At 48.5% G+C, this 24,323-nt stretch overlaps 2 protein-coding genes and 1 long non-coding RNA gene across 4 annotated transcripts in view; 2 read left to right on the forward strand and 1 right to left on the reverse strand.

The window, feature by feature from the left end:
* The window catches only part of LOC124462918 (coiled-coil domain-containing protein 60-like), a 19,698-nt gene extending 11,868 nt beyond the window's left edge, over positions 1-7,830 (forward strand). The window contains exons 7-14 of one of the 2 annotated variants that reach the window (XM_047014623.1): positions 1,059-1,149; positions 1,821-2,070; positions 4,599-4,695; positions 5,234-5,371; positions 5,683-5,847; positions 6,381-6,533; positions 6,868-7,057; positions 7,192-7,830. In XM_047014623.1, coding sequence (XP_046870579.1) covers positions 1,059-1,149; positions 1,821-2,070; positions 4,599-4,695; positions 5,234-5,371; positions 5,683-5,847; positions 6,381-6,533; positions 6,868-7,057; positions 7,192-7,338 — 1,231 coding nt within the window. In that variant the 3' untranslated portion in view covers positions 7,339-7,830. The other variant, XM_047014624.1, reaches the window with a different exon arrangement.
* A 4,478-nt stretch (positions 7,831-12,308) lies between these two features.
* Positions 12,309-16,249, forward strand: LOC124462913. The gene is made up of 2 exons (XR_006955495.1): positions 12,309-12,431; positions 13,300-16,249. It is a non-coding gene; the product is annotated as an uncharacterized LOC124462913 (long non-coding RNA).
* xbp1 (X-box binding protein 1) lies at positions 16,124-19,079 on the reverse strand. The gene is given in 6 exon segments (XM_047014618.1): positions 16,124-17,384; positions 17,544-17,624; positions 17,627-17,707; positions 17,897-18,013; positions 18,098-18,194; positions 18,715-19,079. Coding segments are annotated over 6 exon segments (1,200 nt in total). The 5' UTR covers positions 18,951-19,079; the 3' UTR covers positions 16,124-16,796.
* Positions 19,080-24,323: the final 5,244 nt, after the last annotated feature.

Here is a 24,323-nt window from a genome sequence, read left to right on the forward strand (position 1 = left end):
GCCCCGGTCCTATTCTCCTCGTTTTCTCCCCTCTTCCTCTTCCTGTCATTTCTTGTTCTGGCATCTTTTCGTGTCGTTGTGAGCTCCGACAGTTTAATTTGAGTTTGGGGAAACTGTCAGAGGTGTTGCATCTCTCAAGCTGGCGTGTCACTTGAAATCCCAAACATCTTGAAACGATAACATTGCATCAGACATCGTGCCACGCACAGCACGTCTACGGTGCCAATTACACTGACAGAGACACTTCTCAGATGTCAAACACCAAGCGATTCCTTCAACGGAGTCTGGGCGGCCGTCGTCAATCTGTTAACTCTATTCATCTATAAATCTGTAGCTGTCTGAGAATGCTAATGAGAGCGAGCCGGGGGACCACGCTGAATCACACTAATCAGGGATTGGCTCATTAACTCGGTGAACCCTTCAGCCTGGCCAATCAGTGCCTTGTATTTGGAGTTTGGTCGTTCAACTGGGTCCGTTCCAGCCGTCAGCAATCTAGCAACAGGTCAGAGAAGACCAGGAGAGACCCCGGATAGACAGGACATAGACGGATAAATGATTGGATTGGAGGAGGAGGAGGATGGACTGTCACCCCGTAGATCCATACCTCCTGTTCCTCCTTAATAAAAGAGGAGGTGGAGGAGGGCGGGAATAATACAGCGTAGGAATCGTCTTCAGTAGGTGGCATTACAACCCTGAAGGCTTCTTATGGCACCAAATCCTATTTCCTCTAAAGTCTTAATCTGTGGTGGGGAAATGATCCGGGAGAGAATGAAAGAAAGAGAGAGGTAGAGGCAGGGAAAGAGAGAAAGGAAGGAAGGAAAGCAAGACGGAGAGAGGAGGAAAGATGGATGTATGGGCAAGAAAACAAGGCAGAGGGTGAGAATATCTCAAGGTTGCCCAGCAACCAGCAGGAAGCCACTAGGGGCATCTCTGAGTCGAGTCATGGCGGCGATAGCATCCAGGGTCTTCCGGCCTTGTCCTCTCCCCAGGGCTGGCTGAGGAGCTGGGGGGGGGGGGGGGAAGGTCACTCACGCCTCTCGCTGTCCCCTGGTACACAGAGACCCTGGCCGGGGACGGACGACGGCGAAGGGCCTGAATAAGGAGCGAGCCATCGAGACGAGATGGGAGCAGTTTGTTTCTCTGCAGAAGGTACCGTCTCTGTGCCAACCCCGTGCCTCCGCTGGGAGGGACGACACTCAGGCGTCCGGAGCGACGCTTACGTCCCTTCGCGACACCTGCGGGCGCCCTCTGCAGAAAAAACGGGAAGCAGACACACACACACACTGTTGAAGGACCGCACACGTGCGCACACAATCACACAGCCTAGCGGGTCGCACGAACACACACTGTCGAGAGCACGACATCCTCTCAAAGGGTCCTCGTCTGAAGCTTTGACACGCACACGCACACACACACACAAGAACACCTTAGCTGGCAGACAGCAGGTCCTCAGGGGTGTGTGTGTGTGTGTGTCAGATATGATGAGGGCTGCAGCTGAAGTGTTGCTCCTGTTTTAGCCACGACGAGGCAGGCGCACTGGTGCTAGACTCGACACTCTCTCCTCTACCCTCACGTCTTCCTCTGCCCAGGAGAAATGTGTGGGTTCTGTTCAGTGTGTGGGGGGGTGGGGGGGGTGGTCTGTGAAGTGTGTGGGGGGGGGGGGGGCATGTGTGAACTCAGCATGGTATATGTGTGTGCCAATACAGCATGCATGTGTACTATACTGTTTCAAAATGTTTGCGTTCACCTGTGTGTCTGCTGTGCCGCGAGAGAGATTCTCACCTGCCCCCCCCCCCCCCTCCCTCCCTCTCTCTCCCCAGCCTCGCAGGCCTCACCCCTGGCCTCTTCGCTCCTCCTCCGGGGCTCCCAGCCTGTGGAAATCTTCCTCCCTGAGTCGAACCTCCTCCTCAGCCCTGGGCAGCCCCAACCTGGGCAGCCTGGACACGGTGGGACCCAGCACGGATGACTCGACCCTGGGGCCCGGGCCCAGCGCCTCCCTCAGGGCCAGCCTGGACACGGTGGAAGCCCCAGGGAGCGGGGATGCAGAGATAGAGCCACCGCTGTCTGACTGTAGGTCCATGTTGGTGGGAACTCGGAATGAGACCCATGATGGCACTGTCAGGCCAAATAGTGTCCTAGGGCCAAATAGTGTCCTACCTGACGTCACAATGCCGTTCCGAAGCAAGGACGCGTCCGTTGCTATGCCAACCTTAAATTCCTGAGATATTTACGCGTGCTAGCAGGAAACTGTCATGGTTGCTATACTGGTTACTAGGTAGGAAGTTTTGTATTTAGGCTTATATAAACCAGTTTATTCTACTCTACTATTTAAAGTTTTCACTCGTTTGATAGCTAGTGCTAGCTGGCTAATTGTTTTCGTCAAAATAATTCACTTATTTAGCATCAATTTTAACAGACCGGGAAGGCAACACGTATAGTATTCTACCTGCGCGCGTTGCTGTCTCAGGAATGTCGAACGAGTGAAAACTTTAAATAGTAGAGTAGAATAAACTGGTTTAAATAAGCCTAAATACAAAACTTCCTACCTAGTAACCAGTATAGCAACCATGACAGTTTCCTGCTAGCACGCGTAAATATCTCAGGAATTTAAGGTCGGCATAGCGACGGACGCGTCCTTGCTTCGGAACGGCATTGTGACGTCAGGTAGGACACTATTTGGCCCTAGGACACTATTTGGCCTGACAGCACCAGTCTGTGCTTGTTGCAGTTAAACTCAGTACTGTAGGTCATTATGGGTGTAGGGATGGATGTTTCAGTATGGAAGGTTTCTCTATATTTTTAGGAGTGTAGGTCTGTGAATGTTTTCGAAGGGAAGGTCTGCAGTTGTTTGGGATTTGTAGGTCTAGATGTTTGAAAGTTGTGTAGGTCTATAGTTGCCGTAGAGATGTAGAGGATTTAATGAGATAAACAGAACACTTGACTCAGTCAAAGGATGTTTGATCTGATCTCTAGTGTGTGGGTGTGTGTGTGTGTGTGTGTGTGTGGAACTGTGTGTGTGGGACGAGTACATCTGTGTGTGTGCTGAAGCGTGGGAAACCAGACCCATCATGTGCTGCAGAGTCTAGATAGTGTGTGTGTGGGTGTGAGTGTGTGTGGGTGTGTGTGTGTGGGTGGGTGTGAGTGTTTGGACCAGCGGTACACTTCCTGGTGCCATCTCGTTCCAGCTGTGTGGAGCGCAGAATGAGTCCCATCAGTTTCCCATCAGCCCCAGCACTCCACAGGACAACATCTGCGTACGCACCCTAAACGGCACGCTCCCGTCGTCATAGGAACAGCCGGCAGTCGTGTGGGAGCCAGAGTGAAGAGATCTTTTCCTTTTGAAAACAAAACCTCACTCCACTTCAGTCTGTACGGCAGGGGGTCTCTTTCACTTGCTAGTGTGTGTGTGTGTGTGCGTGTGTGTGTGTACGTGTGTGCGTGTGTGTGTGTGTGTGTGTGCGTGCGTGTGTGTGTGTGTGTGTTTGTGTGTGTTAAAGTAGGACAGCTGCCCTCTGTCCGACTACCCACTCCATTCCCAGAATGCCTTTCACTCAGATCGGGCATAATTAGCCCTCTGATGTCACCCCAATCCGTCTTCATTATCAACCGCCCGACAATGGCGAGCGCGCCTGCGTTTCGTTTGTGTAGGCTCCCGCCTCTTGTCTTTCTTCGTTTTTATTTTCCTCTCCCCTCTTAGTGAAAGGAGTTACGAATTTAGAGGATTTCTTCAGGCTTGTTGGTTAACGCAATTAGCCGCTGTTCTCTCTAATCCCTGTGGCTGTGTCTCACATCCTGGATTAAGCCTCCCAGAGCCCCCGCTCTCGCAGTGAAGCCGCCAGAGCGCGCTAGCGACGCTCCTCCAGCCTGCGTCTGAAAGTCTTTGATGTCAAAATGAATCGTCAATAACGCTTATTATTTCCGGAAAAGCTCGCATAATTTGATTTATCTCGCTATTGAATACCCCCCTCCTCCGCCCCCAAAATTTGAGAAGCGTGCCGATATTTAATCCCAAACATTCATAAACGGGACAATTAGTAAGTATATTTATTCAGTGTAAAGCAAGCCAATTTGGAGGAGTTATTGCCTTTTGTAATTCCGAGGCAGATTTTATGGGCTTCCTCTTATGAGAATTCAGAGCGAGGAATTTGAATAAAAGCCTTCCCTGACACATTCTGTGATTTATTTGGTATTACCTACTAGTTCGTTAAGGCAGGAGAGAACATTTTAATCAATGTACTGTTAAGATTTAGGGTACTTGATAAAGATTATTGTGTGTTACAGGATTTTAAATTATTTTCTGAACTTGGGTGTGATCACAGTGTGTGAACAGCAGGGGGAGCTATGGGATTGTTTTTCGTGAAACTAGTTAACAACATGCCTACCTCTCTAAAATAGATTTGTATGAGTTACATACAATAGATTAAAGAGCCAGAAGACCAGATAAGCTTATTGCACACACATTCTTCTGATCGTATCATATTTACATTTTAATTACGTAATATTAAGATATGTTTCTTCAAGAAGCTGAAACGTACTGGTCTTGCCCTTCGAGAAGGCCTAGTCTTCTCCTCTCATTGGCTTCTCGCTCCCCCTCACAGATCTCCGAAAGCTTCTAGAAGCTGTCCATGAGAGCGTCAGGAAGGAGTTCACCACTCCCGAGACCCGTAGCCACAGCGACGGCAGTTTGACTGACAGGTAGACAGCCCACAGGACAGTGTGTAGTGGCTCTCTTCATACACGTGTTCATACAAACACACACGCACACAGTCACAAATACAGTCACATTTGCACGCACACGTGCACATTTTCACACCCACACCCCCCTCCACCCCCCCAGCAAGTCGTCGTGTTCTCTTCTGCAATTATTTTCAGCTTCTCCTTGTCCAACTGCTGCTGTTGTCAGATAAGGAGAACTAACTATATCTAGAAGAGACGATGGCCTACCTGTAGTCAAATAAGGAGAACTAACGTTCCCCCCACAAAATGACCATGGAAACGGATGTCCTATCTGCTCACAGTTCATTTGGCTGGAAACGTCTATCTGTGCCAATGCACCTACTTCCATCAGACATACCCACTGAGCCAGCAACGAGCTCATGAAGTCCATTCCCATTGAAAGACACACCAAGTGGACAGTGGGATCAAGCTGTTTGGCCGTTAAACCCCAAACAGTTTTTTCTTGAGCGTTTCTTTTGCAAATGTTTACTCGATTTAAACTCTGTTGAACCAACAGCCTAAAAGTGGCAACGGCCCCCCCTTCCGGCCTGCCCCCCCCCCAGCCAACATCCCGGGGAGGGGTCCCGCGTCCAGCCTCCCTGAAAGGGAACCAGATTCCAGGTCCCAGGGCAGCAGAGACCCTACGGCCCAAGAGGTATATAGGGGTCAACTACACCCCAGTTAACTATGGCTCTCGACTAACTAAACCTCCAGTTTAAAAGTATGCGTGTCCTGTAGCAAACCCTGTAATTAAAGTGTGTGTGTTCTGTATTTAAGTGTGTGCTTCCTCTGTGTGTTTTCTGTGTTAAAGTGTGTGTGTCTGGACTTAAAGTGCGTTTTTCCCGTGTGTGTGTTTGGTATTAAAGTGTGTGTGTGTCTTGTATTAGAGGGTGTGTGTCCCGTGTGTGTTCTGTGTTAAACAGTGTGCGTGTGTCTCTTATTAAAGCGTGTGTCCTGTGTGTGTAGCTGCGGTTCACAACTCCTCCAGAGTGCCAGCAGCCATCAGTTCGACAGGAAGTCCTTTATGGTCAACAGGAAGTCCTCCATGCTAGTGAAGAGGAGTACGGCCTTCCAGGAGAGAGCCCAGGAGCGGGCCCAGAGCTACTGTGACATCCTGGAGAACAACTCGAGGTCTGCTCCTCCCCTCTCCGCCTCCTCCTCCTCTTCTCTCGCTCCTCCTCTCCTCTCTTCCACTCAGATCTCTGCCCTACCGTACCTCCCTCCTCTCTTACTCCTCTCCACCTCCTCCCTTTCTCCTCTACCTCCCCTCCTCCCCTCTGTCCTACCATGCCTCCCTCCTCTCCTCCCCCCCCCCCTTCCATTCTCGCCTAACCCTTGAAGGGTGGAATGTTTGGCCAGAAAGACTTCTTGCACTTTGGGATCTTTAATGGCCCCCTCCATGTTGACATCCTCAATGTGTGTCACGTTACCTTGCCCCGTGTCTACACATGACTGTACAGAGACCACTGGTGCATGTATGTGAACACAGACAGAGACCACTGGTACATGCACATAAACACAGATAGCACTGGTCTGTGCAATAGTACAAAATGTTCAGAATTCGACTGTTTGAACGGTTATGTAATCGTGATGCGTGTGTGTGTGCTGCGTGTGTTGCCATGCCTGCGATTCAGCTCCAGCTCTGCTTTCCTCTCTCCATCCAGGAAGAGGCTCGACAGCAGCCTCCGGAGGTTTCAGGCCCTGCATCATGTGACCCAGCCTCACCGCCTCCCCCGTCACGTGACCCCCTCGGCAGTGCAGAGCAAGCCCCTCGAGACGGAGGCCACAGAGAGGCCGCGGAACCACGACAGCCTGTGGTGTGTGGTCTGCTACGACCACTTCCTGGGCTACTAGAGTGTGTTTAGAGTGTGGGAGTCAGGTGGCTGAGCGGGTAGAGCATCGGGCTCGTAATCTGAAGGTTGTCAGTTCGATTCCCGGCTGGTGCACATGACGTTGTGTCCTTGGGCGAGACACTTCACCCTACTTGCCTCGGGGAGAATTTCCCTGTACTTACTGCTCTGGATAAGAGTGTCTGCTAAATGACTAAATGTAAATGTAATGTGTTCAGCAGATCTCAGGTCGGCGAGTTGTCTGGAGCCACATCCACCTCTCACCTCCTCTCCCCCCACCTCTCCCCTGCTCCCTCCCCAGGCTGTCCTCGGTGCTGGAGGCGCTGGCCTCCAGGGGGCTCCAGGACCATGGGGTGGGCCTGGTCCTGGGGAGGTTGAGGAGCTGGGCCCAGCAGCGCCTCCCCCGGGTACGAACACAGCACTTCCTCAGGGTGCTGGGGGGCCTGCAGCCCTGGGAACTGTGTCTGCCTGACCTCTGCGTCGCCATCGAGGTACACGGCAACGCGCACGGTCAAACGAGCCCACGTGTATGGGAGAGTGGGTGTTTTTTGCCTGTGTGTGTGTATGGGTGTAGCTGTTTGAATCGGTTCTCTCTCTCTCCCTCTGTTTCATCCCCCCCGTCCAGATTGTCAGGGAACATCTGGTCCAGATGCCCAGACAGGACTACGACGCCTGGCTGGCCTCCAGGGTTCCTCTGCCCCCGTCGGAGCGCCCTGACCACCTGGAGGACACACGCACACACTCGGATCTCAGGTCACGTGATGGCAGCTAGATACCGTATACCCCAGCCGTCAGAGCACTCTGGGGAGGATTCTTCCAGAACATTCTCCCTTTGCAGGGTGTGACCAAAATGAGCATTGTAGATGCTCCGGTTTCTCCATTTGCGGTTGTGTTTGTGTGCGTGCGTTTGTGTGTGTGCATTTGTGTGTTTGTGTGTGTGTGTATGGAAGGTCACAATGTGTCCCAGGGGGAAGACAGGGTGTATCTCAGTGGTGCTTTCTGTCAACCTGCTACAGTATCCTCCTGGCTGCAACACACACACACACACACACAAATAAACTGTCCAGGTTGGACTCTGGTCTGCCCTGTCCCTTCATGAATCTCATGAGTGCTTGTATTGTAATCACGACAGCGGGGAACTGAAAAACAACCTGCAGAGTTATCGGTGTTCGCCATTCCTGTGGACTCTGCAGTTTGTGCGGAGAACTTTCCAGCAGCCTTATCCGGGCTGATAAGCTGTTCAGTGTGTTTTCGCCCCCATCTGGGTGTTGGGGGGGGGGGGGGGATCAAAGGCTGAGCAGATACTCTGAGCAGGCTGTAAAGACCCTTTAGAGAGGAGGAGGGGGAGGGAGCAGGGGGGGGGGGGGGTCGAGGTGGAAAGGGGGGAGTGAGAAGGAGGAGGGGCGGGATCCGAGAGGCACACATTTCAGGAATACCGCACAGTCTGAGCCTGAACCTCCAAGCTTAACCCCAGCCAAGGGGGTAGGGGGTGCGGTTGTGCTTCCCCCCCCCCCCCCACCTCTCTCTCTCCAGCTCTGCCCCGGAGCAGCAAGTCTAGACCAACGTAGACCCCACCGCTACTGGGATGTTTGTCTCATCAAAGCATCTCCATTGCGATAACGGATAAGTAGGAATTAAAAGCAGCATCGCTGGCATAGCTGTGCGAACGCAGAACGTGTCACAACAGGAGCGTGTTTTGAACGGGGCCGGTGAGCGTGTGTTTGGAGTGTGTGGACCAGGTTAAGCTCTTACTGCCGGAGTCCTTGTTCCTCTTTGTTCAGCAGAAGTACAGCTAGCCACCCACGGAAAACTCAATATTTGATCTTTAATTACCGTCAGGCTCTCTCTGCGGTTGTGAAAGTGGGCGTGCGCGCGTGAGAGAGACGGAGAGGAAGGGAGAGAGAGAGAGGGAGGGAGAAAATGGCCGAGGGAAGGCTGTTCGAAAAGGCCTGTGTTTACATAGCGAAAACGCTGTCGCGGTTACGTTATCGCTCCAATTACCTCAAACTGTCATCATTTTGCTAACAGCACAGACTCTCAAACTGTTGTCCCTGCTCCATGTGTGTTGCTCCAACAGCGGTCCCACCCTTTGCCCATCGGAAAAAGGTTCCCCTTGGGCACAAGCACTTCTGCATAGGTAGACGTTGTCTTATCGCCCCGGTTCAAAGCACTTCACTTGCTGGATTTCAGTATTTACCAGCTGGCAACAACAGCCAGGCAGGCCTTTCGGACCCTGTTTATCTAGGCAGAGAAAGGCAGGAGTCAAGTTGATGGTAGTTAGGTTAGGTCAACCTCGCGGGCTTCAAGTTGGCTGTGACCTGCCCTTTCCAGACATCTGACCATGACCCACAAGCTATCTTTCCCCCAGATAGGAAAGAAATGAAACATGACATGAGGTTCACAGGCTGGTTTAACCTTCTGATGTTGGATACTTTGGTGAACATCTTGGTCATGAAACGTTTCTAGGACAGGAGGACGAGGAACTGACCAGGAAAAGAAGCTGCTTTCTCGTTTGTTCTGGTTAAACCTGAAATGGCACCACAACACAATTCCCGTTCAGAGGAAGGAAAGCTGCCTTCTTTGTCATGGCACTTGACAGTTGAACACATCTACTGATTCACCACGCCTCACACGGGCATTGAGTTCTGAGCTTGTCTCTCGTTTTGGTTTTGGCTTCGAAGAAAAGCATACTTCCATATTGAGAAGATTGTTTATGAGTTGTCGTCTATTTTTCGAGATCCTAGCTGGGCTGAATGGGCTGCATCCTGCTGCCTGCCTTTCTAAACGCCTGTCTCTCTGCCTTGCTGTCTGTCAGCCTGTCTCTCTGCTTCCTGTCAGCCTGTCTCTCCATCTTCCTGTCTGTCTGGCGGTCTGTTTCTCTGCCTTTCAGTCTGTCTAAGTATGCTAAACGTCTCTTTAGAGTTGCAACAACCACCTGATTGTGCTAATCCCTACAAACTCCTGACTGAGATCCTAAACCCCCCCCAGGGGATGGGGGGGGGGGGTTGGAAACCGACAGGGAAAGAGCAACACCCCCCACCACCGCCACTGACCCTGACCCCTACACAGGGCTTGGTAGCCTGGAGGATAGTCTTCACCTACGCTGAAAGAAACACTGCGTACAGACCTGCATCCTGCTCTGGACCATGTCTGAATCCTACAGATAACAGTGTTGTATGGGGAGGAGATTGGAGAGAGAATTCAAACTGCCATCTGTTGTACCTGCGCCGATGTCAGTGCTCAAGCTACAGCCTGTTTATATCAAAACATGTTTGATTTATGGACGTTCCTTTTCAGCTGTTTATGTTCCTCTGGTGCGTGTGTGTGTGTGTGTGCCTGTAGATTTCATGTATTTTGACGAGGGAGGACAGGGGGAGAGGGGAGGGGGGCTCTGGTATATTTCCACCACTCAGGACTGATGCTACCTCATCTGCCACATGTACAGGAAGTGAAACCATGGTGATGTGTGACTATGTAAGCCATGACGCTAGTTCCCAGCTCTCTCCAGATCTGGTGACTTTCTCCTCAGGGCTGTTTTTAATGCTGCTTCTATTGCTGTCTATATTGCTGTCTCTAAGGTTGCTTCTATCGCTATATATATTGCTCTCTCTATTACTGTCTCTAATGTTGCTTCTAATGCTGACTCAATTGCTGCCCTTAATGCAGCTTCTAATGCTGCCTCTATTTCAGCCTCTAATGCTGGGATAGTAGCAGATAGAACGTCATTAGAGCCCCCCCCCCCAAGGGTTACTCATCTTCCTGTCGTCGACTGGACAGTTTCTAATCATGACCTTCCTGCTTTTCTGTCTGCGGAGGAATGTTGCCATCCTCAGGTGGTGACCGAGGCAACGCTGCCTGCGTCAGTCGGCATGCTGCATGACAAGCTCTCAAGGAAGTCTTCATACCTAATGGAACAGCGCTGTCATTGACCACACACACACACACAGACCCACACAGTAGTCGAATGAGGTAGTTCAACTGTCAAGTGCCATGACAAAGAAGGCAGCTCTCCTTCCTCTGAACAGGAATTGTGTTGTGGTGCCATTTCAGGTTTAACCAGAACAAACGAGAAAGCAGCTTATTTTCCTGGTCAGTTCCTCTTCCTTTCACTGACATACAGTGCCCTCCAAAAGTATTGGAACAGTGAGGCGAATTCCTTTATTTTTGCTGTAGACTGAAAACATTTGGGCTTGACATCAAATAATGAACGTGAGACCAGAGATCAACGTTTCAGCTTTTATTTCCAGGTATTTACATCAGGATCTGATGCACAACTAAGAAAATATCACATTTTGTTTGAATCCACCCATTTGTCATGTGAGCAAAAGTATTGGAACAGATATACTTAAAACATATTTAAGTGAATAAGACTTAATATTTAGTTGCAAATCCTTTGCTTTCAATAACTGCAGCAAGTCTGTGACCCATTGACGTCACCAAACTTTTGCATTCTTCCTTTTTGATGCTTTCCCAGGCTTTCACTGCAGCCTCTTTCAGTTGTTGTTTGTTTTGTGGGGTTCCTCCCTTCAGTCTCCTCTTAAGCAGGTAAAATGCATGCTCTATAGGGTTTAAGTCTGGAGATTGACTTGGCCAGTCTAATACCTTCCATTTCTTGCCCCTGATGAACTCCTTTGTTGTTTTGGCAGTGTGTTTTGGGTCGTTATCTTGCTGCATGATGAAGGCTCTGCCAATCAGTTTGGTTGCATCTTTCCTTAAATTGGCAGACAAAATGTTTCTGTAGACTTCCGAGGTCATTTTGCTGCTGCCATCATGTGTTACATCCTCAATGAAGATTAATGAGCCCGTCCCAGAAGAAGCCATGCAAGCCCAAGCCATGACATTACCTCCACCGTGTTTCACAGATGAGCTTGTGTGTTTGGGATCATGAGCAGTTCCTTTCTTTCTCCAAACTTTAGCCTTTCCATCACTTTGGTAAAAGTTAATCTTTGTCTCATCAGTCCATAAAACTTTGTCCCAGAATTTTTGAGGTTCATCTCTGTACTTTTTGGCAATTTCCAGCCTGGCCTTCCTATTCTTCTTGCTAATGAGTGGTTTGCATCTTCTGGTGTAGCCCTTGTACTTTTGTTCATGAAGTCTTCTGCGAACAGTAGATAGTGATACCTTCACTCCTGCCATCTGGAGGTTGTTGCTGATCTCACTAACAGTTGTTTTAGGGTCTTTCTTTACAGCTCTCACAATGTTTCTGTCATCAACTGCTGATGTTTTCCTTGGTCTACCTGTTCGACGTCTGTTACTTAGTACACCAGTAGTTTTCTTCTTCTTCAGGACATTCCAAATGGTTGTACTGGCTATGGCCAATGTTTCTGCAATGGCTCTGATTGATTTTCCATCTTCTCTAAGACTCACAATTGCTTGTTTTTCACCCAAAGACAGCGCTCTGGTTTTCATGTTGTTTTCACCTCTGAATACAGTCTGCATAGACAAAACCTATCTTACCCAATCTGAACCTGAGTGTAGACATTCAGTGGTATTTATTGATTGAATAATGTATGTAATAGGACACACCTGGGCAACAAAACACACCTGTCAGTCACATGTTCCAATACTTTTGCTCACGTGACAAATGGGTGGGTTCGAACAAAAAGGTGATATTTTCTAATTTGTGCATCAGATCCTGATGTAAATACCTGGAAATAAAAGCTGAAACGTTGATCTCTGGTTTCACATTCATCGTTTGATGTCAAGCCCAAATGTTTTCAGTCTACAGCAAAAATAAAGGAATTGGCCTCACTGTTCCAATACTTTTGGAGGGCACTGTACCTTTTACTGCCAGATCTTTACACTCGACGGTGAGGAAAGTGGATACTAACAAGGAAAGTGTAACTGGATACTAACAAGGAAAAGGTACGTTTCTTACACTTGCCTTGTTAGTAGCATCCAATTTCCTCACCCGAACCTTTGTAACCGTTCCACAGATGTGCATACGTGTGACCATGGTGCATAAACGGCCTGCTTGTACGTGATACCAACACTTTAATTCCCACCACCACACCACAATCCCCCCTTTAAGGACAATGCTCCTTAGACTGGGCTTCACGCCACAGCACAGACACGGTTCCCAGAATGTGAGGAATCTCTGTTGCCAGGGGTGACTGTGGAGAAGGACTTCTTGTGCTCTGCTGTTGGTTTTAGCTGAGGGGGTGAGATGGTTAGCCAGCGTGGACGTGGGGGAGGGGGGGCGTCTGAGCTTGTAGAGGGCTCTGTGACCCAGTCTTGAGACACCAACCTACCTCCAGGGGTCCTGGTCTCCACACGTACACTCTATGTTTGTCTGCTCACACACTTTCTCTCTCACACACACGTCCGCCGCTTTCTCTCTTTCTTTCTCTCTCTCTCTCTCTCTCTCTCTCTTGCGTAAACAAGCGCACGCACACTAATGCCTTGCTGACGCATAACAATTACTGTCTTCCGGAAAGACGACATGTTTTACCCTCGCAGAATTATTGTGTTGCTCCTTGTTGAAATTGTAAGCGATGACAGCTTAAACCATTAAGTAGGTTTAACAGTGACTTCATAGAGAAGTTGTGTCTTCACACAGTTAAAAGGCCAAAAGACTCTTTCCATTAGTCACTCCATTAAACAAGTCTCTGCGAGCTTGCATTGCCCATTAATGAGTGAACGTGATCCAGGTGATGGGTTTTCCATGTCCAAAACAGGAAGTTAACAAGAGCAGCAACAGATGCTAGCCTGCTGAGAATGTGTTTTTCCACAGTGAATTATTCATCCAATGACACAGCCTCTGGAACTAAGACTGAACCTAACCCTGCTGAAGACCATTCTCCAGGACTAGGACTAACCCAAACCTGAAGACCATTCTCCAGGACTAGGACTAACCCCAAAACACCATTATCCAGGACTAGGACCACCCCAACCTGAACACTAGTCTCTGGGACTAGGACCACCCATACTTGAACACCAGTTAGGACTAAGAAGTGTCCTAAGTAACAACCATAGGGAATTCTGTCCCTTTTAGGTCACTAAGAAGCATTGATGCTAAAGTATACCTCCTCCCCCACCTCCTCCTGCTACCGCCAATTCAACCCCCAGCGTCCCTCGAGGATTGGAGGGGGGGGGGGGGGGCATGTGATTGTCGACCGCCTGCACTTTATGGTTCCCCATTCATTCTGAATCATGCCTCGGTTTCCAGTCAGATCTGCCAGCCTGTCTCTTGCTCTGCCTTTTCAGACTCAGAGCCAGTGAAACCGAGAGAGAGAGCGAGAGCGAGAGAGAGAGCATCAGAGCGGTGTTCCCCAGAGTCAGCCTGCAGCTGTGTGTCCCTCAGCCCCCTCAGCCCGGATCTCACAGCTCCCCGGAAACGCCCTGGAGGACCGTGGCCGTCGCGGGGTTGGACGTCTGGGGAGACTCTCCTGAGAGGTGGTCAGCCTTCTCCTGGAGAGCCAGCTGGCCCTTAGGCCCCCACCAGACCCCCCTAGACCCTTCCAGACTCCCCAGCCCCCCCCCCCCCCCCCCAGACCCTTCAGAGGACCGCAGAGCACGGCAACATGAGACCGTCCATGGGATTAACCAATTCAAGCCACAAGCGATGACAGCGTCATATTAGCTGGACTGGTGGGACGCTAATTTAAGGGTTGAACTTTGACATCTAACGCTGTCCGACCTCATATTTGACAGGGTTGGGGAGGACAGGACTCAATGTTCGCTCGACGAAAACATGAATTAGCGACGCCCAGACTTGTAAGATCCTCACCACTGCTATTTGCTTACGGAGTGCAGTTGTGTCTCATCTCTGCCAAAGCTCAAAGATGTTATCATATCCATGAAAGACGCCCTGTTCAGAAAACTGAAGCTATTGAAGTTTTTACAGGTAGACCACATGACACAGCACTGCAAACCCAGTCTGAGTGAGATGCCAGTCTGCAGACTGAGAGCTGATTGGTCACATTCACATGCTGTCGAATCCTGAAGCATCTCTGAGTTTGGTGTCTATTCCGGCATGGCGGAGATCTGAGCCCTGTTGAGAGGACTCAGGGCTTTCTCACTTTCATCTGAGCAGCTGTGATCTGGTTTCAACTTCTGGTGTGGTGAGGAGACAGGATGTTGCTCACCGCACTCTTCTAGAGAAGTTTGCTTGGGAATGCGTCACACCAAAGATTCATCACACCGAAGGTTCGGTGCGAAACAGAAATAAACGTAGTTCCACCTCAGTCTAAAACCAACGTTGTTATTGTGTTTGTAATCCAATCAGTCCCGAACATCACCACCACAGACACCATTTCACTGATACCTGTCAGATGCACTACAAATCTGCTTGTCTGCAAAGAAGACAATGGATTACTGACCAATTACAAGGAGTTAGGGTCGATGACATCACAGCAGTAGGTGTTGATTCATTCAGCTTGTGGTGACAGGGCCTCAGTCTAGATGAGCCATGCTCAACCCTGGTCCTCAGGGCCCACTGCCCTGTATGTTTTAGATGTTTCCCAACACACTTGATTCAAATGCATGGGTCGTTATCAGTCATTTGTATCAGGTGTGTTGGAAGATGAAAACATTCTAGAACATCCGGGGAAGGAGGACCTTGAGGACCAGGGTTGAGAAAGTCTGCTCTATATCAATAGAGAGCGGGTCATACCATTCTCAGCCCCTTGGAGGGCCCTACTATCCTGAGGGTCGTACCATCTTCAGCCCCCTGGAGCTAACAGGGCACGTTGGGTGGATCCAGTCTGCAACACAAGCATGAATGCCTAATGTGATGATGAGATTAGAATGCCTGGGATAGAAAGGTTGTCCCCTCCTTCTGTCTTTTTCACTCACACACAGACGCATCTGACAGACACCGATACCTTTGGCCCATTTAAGACCTGAGTTTCGCCGGTTCTAGTGTTCCTTACTTCCAGGAATCTGCGATACTCTAGCTGTTACGCAACATTAGATCCCGGTCCATTTATCAGAGTGTGTGGATGTCAGAGAGTGACACAAACTGAGAGTGAATTGAAATGCAAATATTGGCTGCCTGTCTTCCCGTAAATCTTATCCTGATGACCTTTACCCCTTGGAGTGACCCGATGGGAAGGGCTTTAATCCTCCAGTCAAGTGCGCCCTGGGTAATCATTGCCCTCGCTGCTATCTTATCCAGAGCAGATAACTGTGCTGTCAGGTGGCCAGGTCCCAGGAGTCATGAGACTTGCCACGTTCAGAACTTCCCCTCAGAGATTAAGAAACGTCCACACTACCATCTAGAGTCCAGAGCACAGGAACGAGCACACTGCCTGGAGGTTCTTAGAAAGTCTGACTTCAGAAACGGGGTGACGAATTGGGAAGAAATACTTGATAAGAAATCGTGTCAGCCAAAGCTCAACGATATATCAAGGAAAGCCATGGCTGTTCAGAACCCTGGCTTTTGATGCCTTGTTTTACGAGTATGCCACATGACCCAGCCCTAAAAACCCCACCTGACTGTCATGAGGGTCAGGCAGCAGTAGCTATCGGGAGCGCATCCTGAAAGGTTCACGTATAACGGATCCTTTTCTACAGCTCAAGAAAAGTGAAGAAGATGAGACAATCCACAGACAAAATGCGATGCAAAAGTTTTTTAATGCAGAGATTACTGGCTACAAGGAGAGCGACACTAAGGCCAAAGGTAGAGAACGCCATTTTACATGCTGAGGCAGATTACATACAGAGAACTCCGAAGCGGTATACACAAATAAATAAAATTTGTATTTTCAACGATCAGTCCCATTCCCCTTTAAAATTGACAATTTACACAAAATACTGGATTTTTCACCCACATTTCGTCTTTGCTAGCAAAACAATAGAAATCCTACAAACCCCCCCACGAAGAATTAGTTATGCCAAAATTACAATGTCAACAACTTTCTCCCACAAGTCAATGCAGGATGACCCCCTGGTACAGTCCGGCTGTATTAGTGGAGATGACTTTCTTAACTTTAGCCCGAGCATCCACTCAAGTGAATCTCCTAAACTCAGGATATAAGAAGGGTGAAATAGGGGCTGTGTTGCATTTACTTGAATGCACTCAAGTCTGTACTTTACTACACTGATTATACGTATTTATGAAGCCTTTGTGTCCAAGAGAAATGTTCCCAGGGACAAAGTAATCTTGAGATATAGAGAGAACTCACCGGTAAAATAGTTTCTTATACATCAATATGAAGCAAATGTTCTGTAGTCACTTAATACTACACTGAATGGCAGGAGAATCAATATTCATGGGCTGGGGGGGGGTCACACACTGATTAACTGGGGAAAGAGTTCGTTGGCAAACACATCATCCCATGACCCCTCGGGGCAGAGGGGGGAGGACATGTCGCTGAAAGGGGAAGGGGACCGCTCGTATCCGGAATCGCTGTAGGCATCCGCCAGGCACGGCGCCTCGTCGAAGCCGCCGCAGAGGGCGGGGGAGGCGGAGAAGAGCCCGCTGCCGTCAGGCTGAGACTCGGGGATGTCCACCTCCTCCGTCTCCTCCTTGACGCTCCGACCGTCGTCGTCCTCCTCCTCCACCTCCTCTACCTCCACCACTACCACCTCCTCCACCAGCACCTCCTCCTCCATCTTGACCTCGGTGACGCTCTCCTCGCACACGCCTTCCTCGCACACGCCCTCCACGGGCTTGGTGTAGATGTGGTCAAAGTGGATCAGTTCATTAAGGGCCTCCAGCTTAACTGGTGCGGCCCCCAGAGGCGCAAGTGCGGGGCCCGGTACTGGAGCCCCCCCTCCTCCCAGCAGCAGTGCCTGCTCCTGGAGCTCCTCCCCACCACCCTGGAGGAAGTATTCTGGGTCAAGGATGTCCAGAATGCCCAACAGGAGATCAGACTGAGGGGGAGGGAGAAGGTGGAGAAAGAACCAGGGGTTACAACCAGACAAACCAGCTATGGAGGCTCTAACGCACACCCTACCCATCTTATGGCAGTGTGATGACAGCACTAGTGCTTCACCCCAGGGAGGGCTTCTGGGTAATGTAGTCGGGCTCACCTCAGAGTCTGCAGCGTCAGGACCAGCTGGATCCATTGGGACGTCTTCAGGTAGGAGAGGTGGGCCTGCACCTGCTGCGGAGGCACACGTAGCCTGAGTACTGCGGACTCAGAAGACCCCGTCTCCAAACCTGCATCCATCCCACTGGACTCCAGCACCTGGACCTGAGGAGGGAAGGAGGGAGGGAGGGACAGACGGAAAGGGGGAGATAGAGAAGACAGGTAGAGAGAGAGAGTGTTACTTGGAAGTCTATAGGCTCCATGATGTCTGTGGACCATGTGGCTGGTTGTACACCCCCCTCCTCCTCCTCCACTCATCTTCATCATAATTAGAATTAGTAGGAATCCTCTTACCTTGTCCATGACCTCCAGAGTGTCCAGCCCTAGCCTTTGTCTCAGATCCTCATTCTCGCTCATGAGGTCGCACGTCTTGTCCCGTAAAAGCTCGTTCTCGATGTGAAGCTTCTCGTTCTGCGGAGAAGTTGAAAACTTTTAGCTGCCACTTAAGTTGCGAGTAAAAAGTGTAGCGTTTCACTCATGAGGAAACAGGCTTACTTCTATCTCCAAGTCCAGAACTTGCTGTTCCAATTCTCCCATTTTGGCTTTTTTTCTGTCTCTGGCGGTCTGGGCTGCCACTCTGTTCTTCAGTTTCCTGGAAGGAGGGGGGGGGATACGAAATTTAAAAAAACATTCCTTCCGCGATGCTGACTAAGCCGATGACAAGACTGAGTTGGTGGTGCTAGGCTATTGCGTAATCTTCGGCCATATTCCTGCCACGCAGGCAGAACAGGATATCCACCTCCTGCTCCACATTCGTGGAACTGGGTGGGACCAGCTAACTGTTACTCAAAATCTACATGATAAGGCGAAGGTTGACAGGCAGCCTTTGTAGGACGAGTACTAATCTAGACCTTGATACATGTGGATGCATATAGCAATGGGTTAATTTTAGTCCGGGGTGTGATCCGGTAGCCCATTTTATAAATTTAAGCGACCGCTTTCCATTTAACGTGTGTAAGGCATCCAGCATCACATACTAATCACGGGACTTGCGTATTGTTATCCTATCAATCAGTAAATCAATATCGTAGGGCGTAAACCTCAATTTTTCGTAAAAAATACAAGTCTTCGTCACAAACATGCACGGCAAATATTACTTTCACATTACTGACCTGCGAAGCTGTTTCTCTTCAGGGCTCAAATGTGTGAGTCGCTGTCTTTTGCGCAACGGAGGCCCCGTGGAGGAAGTGGAGTCGGAATCCGACGACGCTTGGTTTGCAGACGACGGCATAACGACCGAGATTGACCGGCTAAAGCTTCCCTGTGTTGCGCCGGATGAAACGCTCTGTTTCCCAGATATCAGGAGCACTTTGTGTGTGCCGCCGGACGCGGCTGTGACCACCACCATGTTGGGATATGGGCTGAATAGTTTATAAATATAGGGGTATTATAACTAACGCCCAAAGAAACTTAAGGTTTCCCGGATCTTCTCACCCCTGTAAATTCTCTAATAATAGTGATATGGGTGTAGCACTAGCAATCTATATCTACTGTCGTGGTGAAAACTGATTGGTTTACAGAGTCTGTGATAAAATCACCACTCGCTCTCTCATTGGCCACGCAGCTGATGTAATTTGCATTTGAAGTTTCACCGTGTTTACGTAGTGCTCAGCTATTTCTTACGTTTCGAGGCTGAGTAATGTCCGTCCAGCCAACGCTTCAATAACATCATAAAAGTTTCCAGGACGAATAATGAGAACAGTAATAGTTTCTTTTTGGCATTCCCTATTTTAATGTGTCATTTCGGCTTTTCTGTTCTAATGAATGTTGAAAATAAAACGGTTTTGTCTGATTTGGACATAACGGTGTCAGTAGCCTGAATTTTGGACTTCTTGCAAAACAAATCACAACGATTACAGAAACCAACAAGAGAGCAGCAGAGCTTTACAAAACAAGCCATTTCGTGCAATGTTGTTATTTTCATTTAAGGGGATCATCAATGTATGCATTTCTGTACATATAAAAAACGATGTGTAAATGTTGGTTTTACAGTGAGACTATATGTCCTTCACTGACGTATAAGCTAATGATCTAGGGATATAACTGAGATCATGACGCTTAATTTGGGATACACAATTGACTTTGATTAGAGTACGTCAGTGGTTTTATAAACCTTGGCCAAAGTAAACCGTTTTCTGTTGCAGTCCAGCAAAGCTAGGTTCCTATTTGAATGCATTGAAAATATTTCGTTTAAGCCTGAAAGTGTATTTCCTGAAGACTCCTGTTTCCTGTGTTTCAGGTTATTTTGGAATCCAGCAGAACTATCGTGTTGAGAAATGTTCTGCAACCATGCAAATACTCTGTCTCTCTCATTTTCTCTCTCTGTCTCCTTTTCTGTTAGAATTTCATCATTCTGTTGAAACAGAATTGTTGTTCAACTCTGCCCCCTTTTCCTGGTGGGTTGAACAGTGTGTATAAACTCTAGAAACGTATCACTCAAGAATCCAATTACTAATGGTGTGTAGTCTCTGTATAAACTCTTGAACAATACATGCACAAACTCAGGAAGGAACCAAACTAATGTAAACAAGAACTAAATTAGTTTTAACCAGAAGTAGAATATTTCTTCTATTTATTTCTACAACTCAAGAACTACAACTAATACTTACCTTTTACATGAACTCATTTAGTAGATGCTTTTGCATCCAAAGCTTACAAACTGTAAATACTCTACAACTAGAACTGTATACATTACAATATATGTACATTCTATATAATTTGTGTGATATGTGGTACAGTTAATCTATCACCCTGAAACACAACAGTTCCATAGAATTACTTCAGTGTTTGTCTAGTTTCATTGATTCTATCTCAGTTCCTGTGTTCGTTCACATATATTTCCTACAGCTACATCATGTTTTCAAACATATTTTGCTCATCGTTGTTCATCAAGTGTAATTACCACAGCGAGGTCGCTATCAGGCAATATCACCTTGCATTTCCCAAAGGATTCGAATATTTGTCTGTAAACAGTGAGGAATCAGCATTGTCACCATGCAAAGCTGAAGGGGTTGACCAGGGGTGGTTGTTATCATCCGTTCTGTCACCTCAGTGGGGGGTTCAACACCCAGACCAAACACTGTCCATTACATGTCTGTTTACACTGCTGCACGGCTCTAGAAACCACATCAGGATGAGAGGAGGGGGAGGAGGGGGAAGAGAAGTGAAGAGGAGCAGGAAGAGAGAAGATAAGAGGAGGAGAGCAGGAAGAGGAGGAGAGCATGAGAGGAGAAGCGATGAGAAGACAATGGAGATGGGAGGCGGACGGCAGGAAGAAAGAGAAGAGGGGAAGGAGGTTCTATTGTCTAGTCAGCAGATGAAGGAGGATAACAGAACCCGTTAAATCTGACCCTCTCACTGTGGAGGGAAGTCGGCTCAATTCCTCTTACGGAGTTCGGCTCGTAATCCCTCGCGATGGGACAAGAGACAAGGAGTTTCTCTAAGGCCCTTTTACATACGAAATCCCCTTTTACGTTTCTTCAGTGACTATGCTGTGGAACAATCCAGATCTGGGCCTTCAGTGACTGTGCTGTGGAACAGTCCAGATCTGGGCCTCCCATGAAGGAGAGCTGCGGGGGTGGGGAGAGGGTCTGTACCAGGGGGTTGGGGAGGCGTCAGGTTATTTTGGACTTGTTGGGGAGTTGTTGGAGATTCCCACCTGCTATCACATTTAACCATCCTGAAGTTAGGGTCTTTAGTTACAGCATCAAGGTTGAGAGTTTTATTGTCAGATGCACAGAACAACCAAGGTCAGAGTGAGCACTGACATTCTTGGGACAAGACAACGCTAGCAACCTTTAGCATAACATGACATATTAGTACTAAGAACATAGATCACAACTATGATAAGCTCAAATAAAATATAATGAAATAAAAATAAAATAACAGTAATGAACATCTCAATATACAAAAGAATTATGCAATATACAATAATACACATTATACACTAATGCACATAATGACCTATACTAACCTTATAGACCTATACTACCCTTATAGACCTATACTAACCTAAAAAAAGACCTATACTAGCCTAAGACAATACCTATACTAAGCGAGTTGGGTACAGTTAGTGCAATAGTGCAATATTGAGCTGAAAGTGTGTAAAGTGGCTCGAAAGAAATGCATCAATGTAACAATGTAAAGGGACCAGTGAGAAATGTATCAATGTCCATTCAGAAGCCTGATGACCCTCAGATAGAAACTATTGTTCAGTCTGCTTGTGCGAGACCGAATGCTACGGTAGCGCCCGCCAGAAGGCAATGGGATAACGAGACTGAAGGATGGGTGGTAACAGTCTCTTAGGATCCTGCCAGCTTTCCTGAGGCATCGTGTGTGGTAGGTGTCCTGTAGGGCTGGGAGCTTCCTGCCGATGATGAATTCAGCAGACTGGACCACACATGGTAGGCCCTTGCGGTCCCTGTCTGTGCAGCTCCCATACCACACTGTGATGCAGCCAGTCAGAATGCTCTCTAAAGTGCATCTGTCAAAGTTAGTGGCCATGCCAAACATCTTCAGTCTCCTCAGGAAGAAAAGGCGTTTCCGGGCCGCTTTGACCAGGTGAGATCATTGCTGATGTTCACCCTAAGGAACCTAGAGGACGTCTACAGGATGATTTACACGGTGAGGAGAGATAGAGTAAGATAGAGTCGCTACACTACAGCTCTGGGACCTGACGAGAGACCGTAAGAGAGACAAGCCATACAGCTGAAGAAGGGAAGCATGATGTTGTATACTGTATTTCTTCGAATAAACACCATCCTCAAAGAAAAACGCCGCACCAAAGAAAAAATCTGAAAACGGTTATTGAATTGGTTAAATTCAACCCCAGTATTTATTACACATGTACATAACTTTCTGCACAGCTTCCTGTTTGAAAGTTAACGTGTATGAACGTTTCGGAATGCTGCTTCAGCGTTCAATACAATGTAGAACACTTGTAGGCCTACTTGAGACAGTTGCACTACCAACGGACACCTAATTGATAGCCAATGAGAAAGGGAGTTGCCGCACTCATAGACAAACAAAGAATAGATAAGGTCAGCGGTAGTAAATGAAACCTGCGTTTTAGCTGTATGATTCATTTGTGCCAGCAACAAAGTTGTCTATGGCTGCACTGCAGCTACAATTCACAAAAGCTCTTACTAATGAAACTCCGCCCTCGAATAAACGCCGCCCTCGAATAAACGCCGCACCAAAAATTAACTTTTTTTACGTCACGACATTTAGGCCTATTCGAAGAAATACGGTATATGCTTTCCTGTGCTGAATTGATAGAAAAAAATATATATTAAAGTAACTGTTACACGAATGGGTAAAGTATACACATTTGGAGGGAACAGCTTGGTGGTAAGGAGATAGCAGTTCAAATCCCTGTTCAAATGTACTGCATGTCACATGGGATAAAAGCTCAATTCATTGTCATATATGATATCATGATGTGGGTGTGTGCAGTAGAGCAGAGACAACAGGCCGAGTACGTATCGTTGAAAAGGAACAGGCACACGTAGACCTTGCTGTCCTTGTGAGGAAGAGATTAGACAGACCCAGTCGTGAGAAGGAGCCACGGTCAGCGATACCGAGAGGAGCTCAGAGAAGATGGCGGAACATGGGAGGAGCGTGTGAGATGCGCGGCCCCAGACCCAGACAGTTACTGATTCTAAACGTTTGGATGATATGAAGTCGTGACCCTGTCATTCCTGAAACCCGCAGATTTGTGTGAAGATCTTTTCAAAGGAAGCCCCTGGTCTGCATAAAGCTCGTGAGTGAGATTGACTCGCGCCCGTTCAAACCTAGACGCCCCTTGATCCAGACTTGTAGCGTCTTCACGCTCCAGCTCTGTCCTGTGGAGAGGGACCATCAGTGGGAGTCGCTTTTCCACATTCACGTTTTGCCGTCGTGGACCATAAGGGTGGCACCAGGCGGAGCTGAGTCCACAACGAGCAGGGAGTCGCCCTGTCAGCACAGATAGATCCAGCTTAACCACCAACACGCCCTCCATCCCCCCCCGCCCTCTTCCTCTGCCCTGCCTCCCTCCCTCATCTCGGTAGCTTAACCACTACTTACATGCTCAAGCAGGACCCCACCCCGCTCCACCCCCAGGCCCTTGGGCTGTGCCTTGGACTCTGTGATTAGGAAGATGACAGACCAGCACTCAGGGAGACCTGTTCCACATTCATCACTGTCTCCTGGGTCCTTCCCCTGCTCCAGGAGTCCAGGTGGCCACAGGGGGGGAAGGGAATGACCCTTGATGATGTGGCAACTTCAGTATGTGGGGTGAAGATCCGTTAAGATCCGTATCTGTTTATTGTATGCAACTTCCTGCCACAGTAAATTCTGTGTCTGTGAAAACGTACATGGCAATAAAAACAGAACAATAAAAACTGATTCTGATTCTTGTGTGGAAGAGCTTTTAGGCAGGCTGTTGTGGTGGTTGGTTGGGGATGATCTGGACACAGCGAGGGTTGTGTCAGAGGAGCACTTCCTTCCTCTTTCTATCCTTTCTCTCTCTCTTTCTCTATCTATCTCTCTCTCACTCTCTCTCTCTCTCTCTCTCTCTCTCTCTCTCTCTCTCTCTCACACCCTCTCTTTTTCTCTCTCTCTTTCTCCCTCTGTCTCTCTTTATCTTTGCAGTAACACTGTTTCACTTCATGACTGTGCTTGTTGGCGACATGGAAATCCGCCGCAGTCAGGGACTAGAAAACACATGCCTCCAGGACCA

This window comes from Hypomesus transpacificus, unplaced genomic scaffold (assembly GCF_021917145.1).
Source record: "Hypomesus transpacificus isolate Combined female unplaced genomic scaffold, fHypTra1 scaffold_263, whole genome shotgun sequence".
Taxonomy (NCBI): Eukaryota; Metazoa; Chordata; class Actinopteri; order Osmeriformes; family Osmeridae; genus Hypomesus; species Hypomesus transpacificus.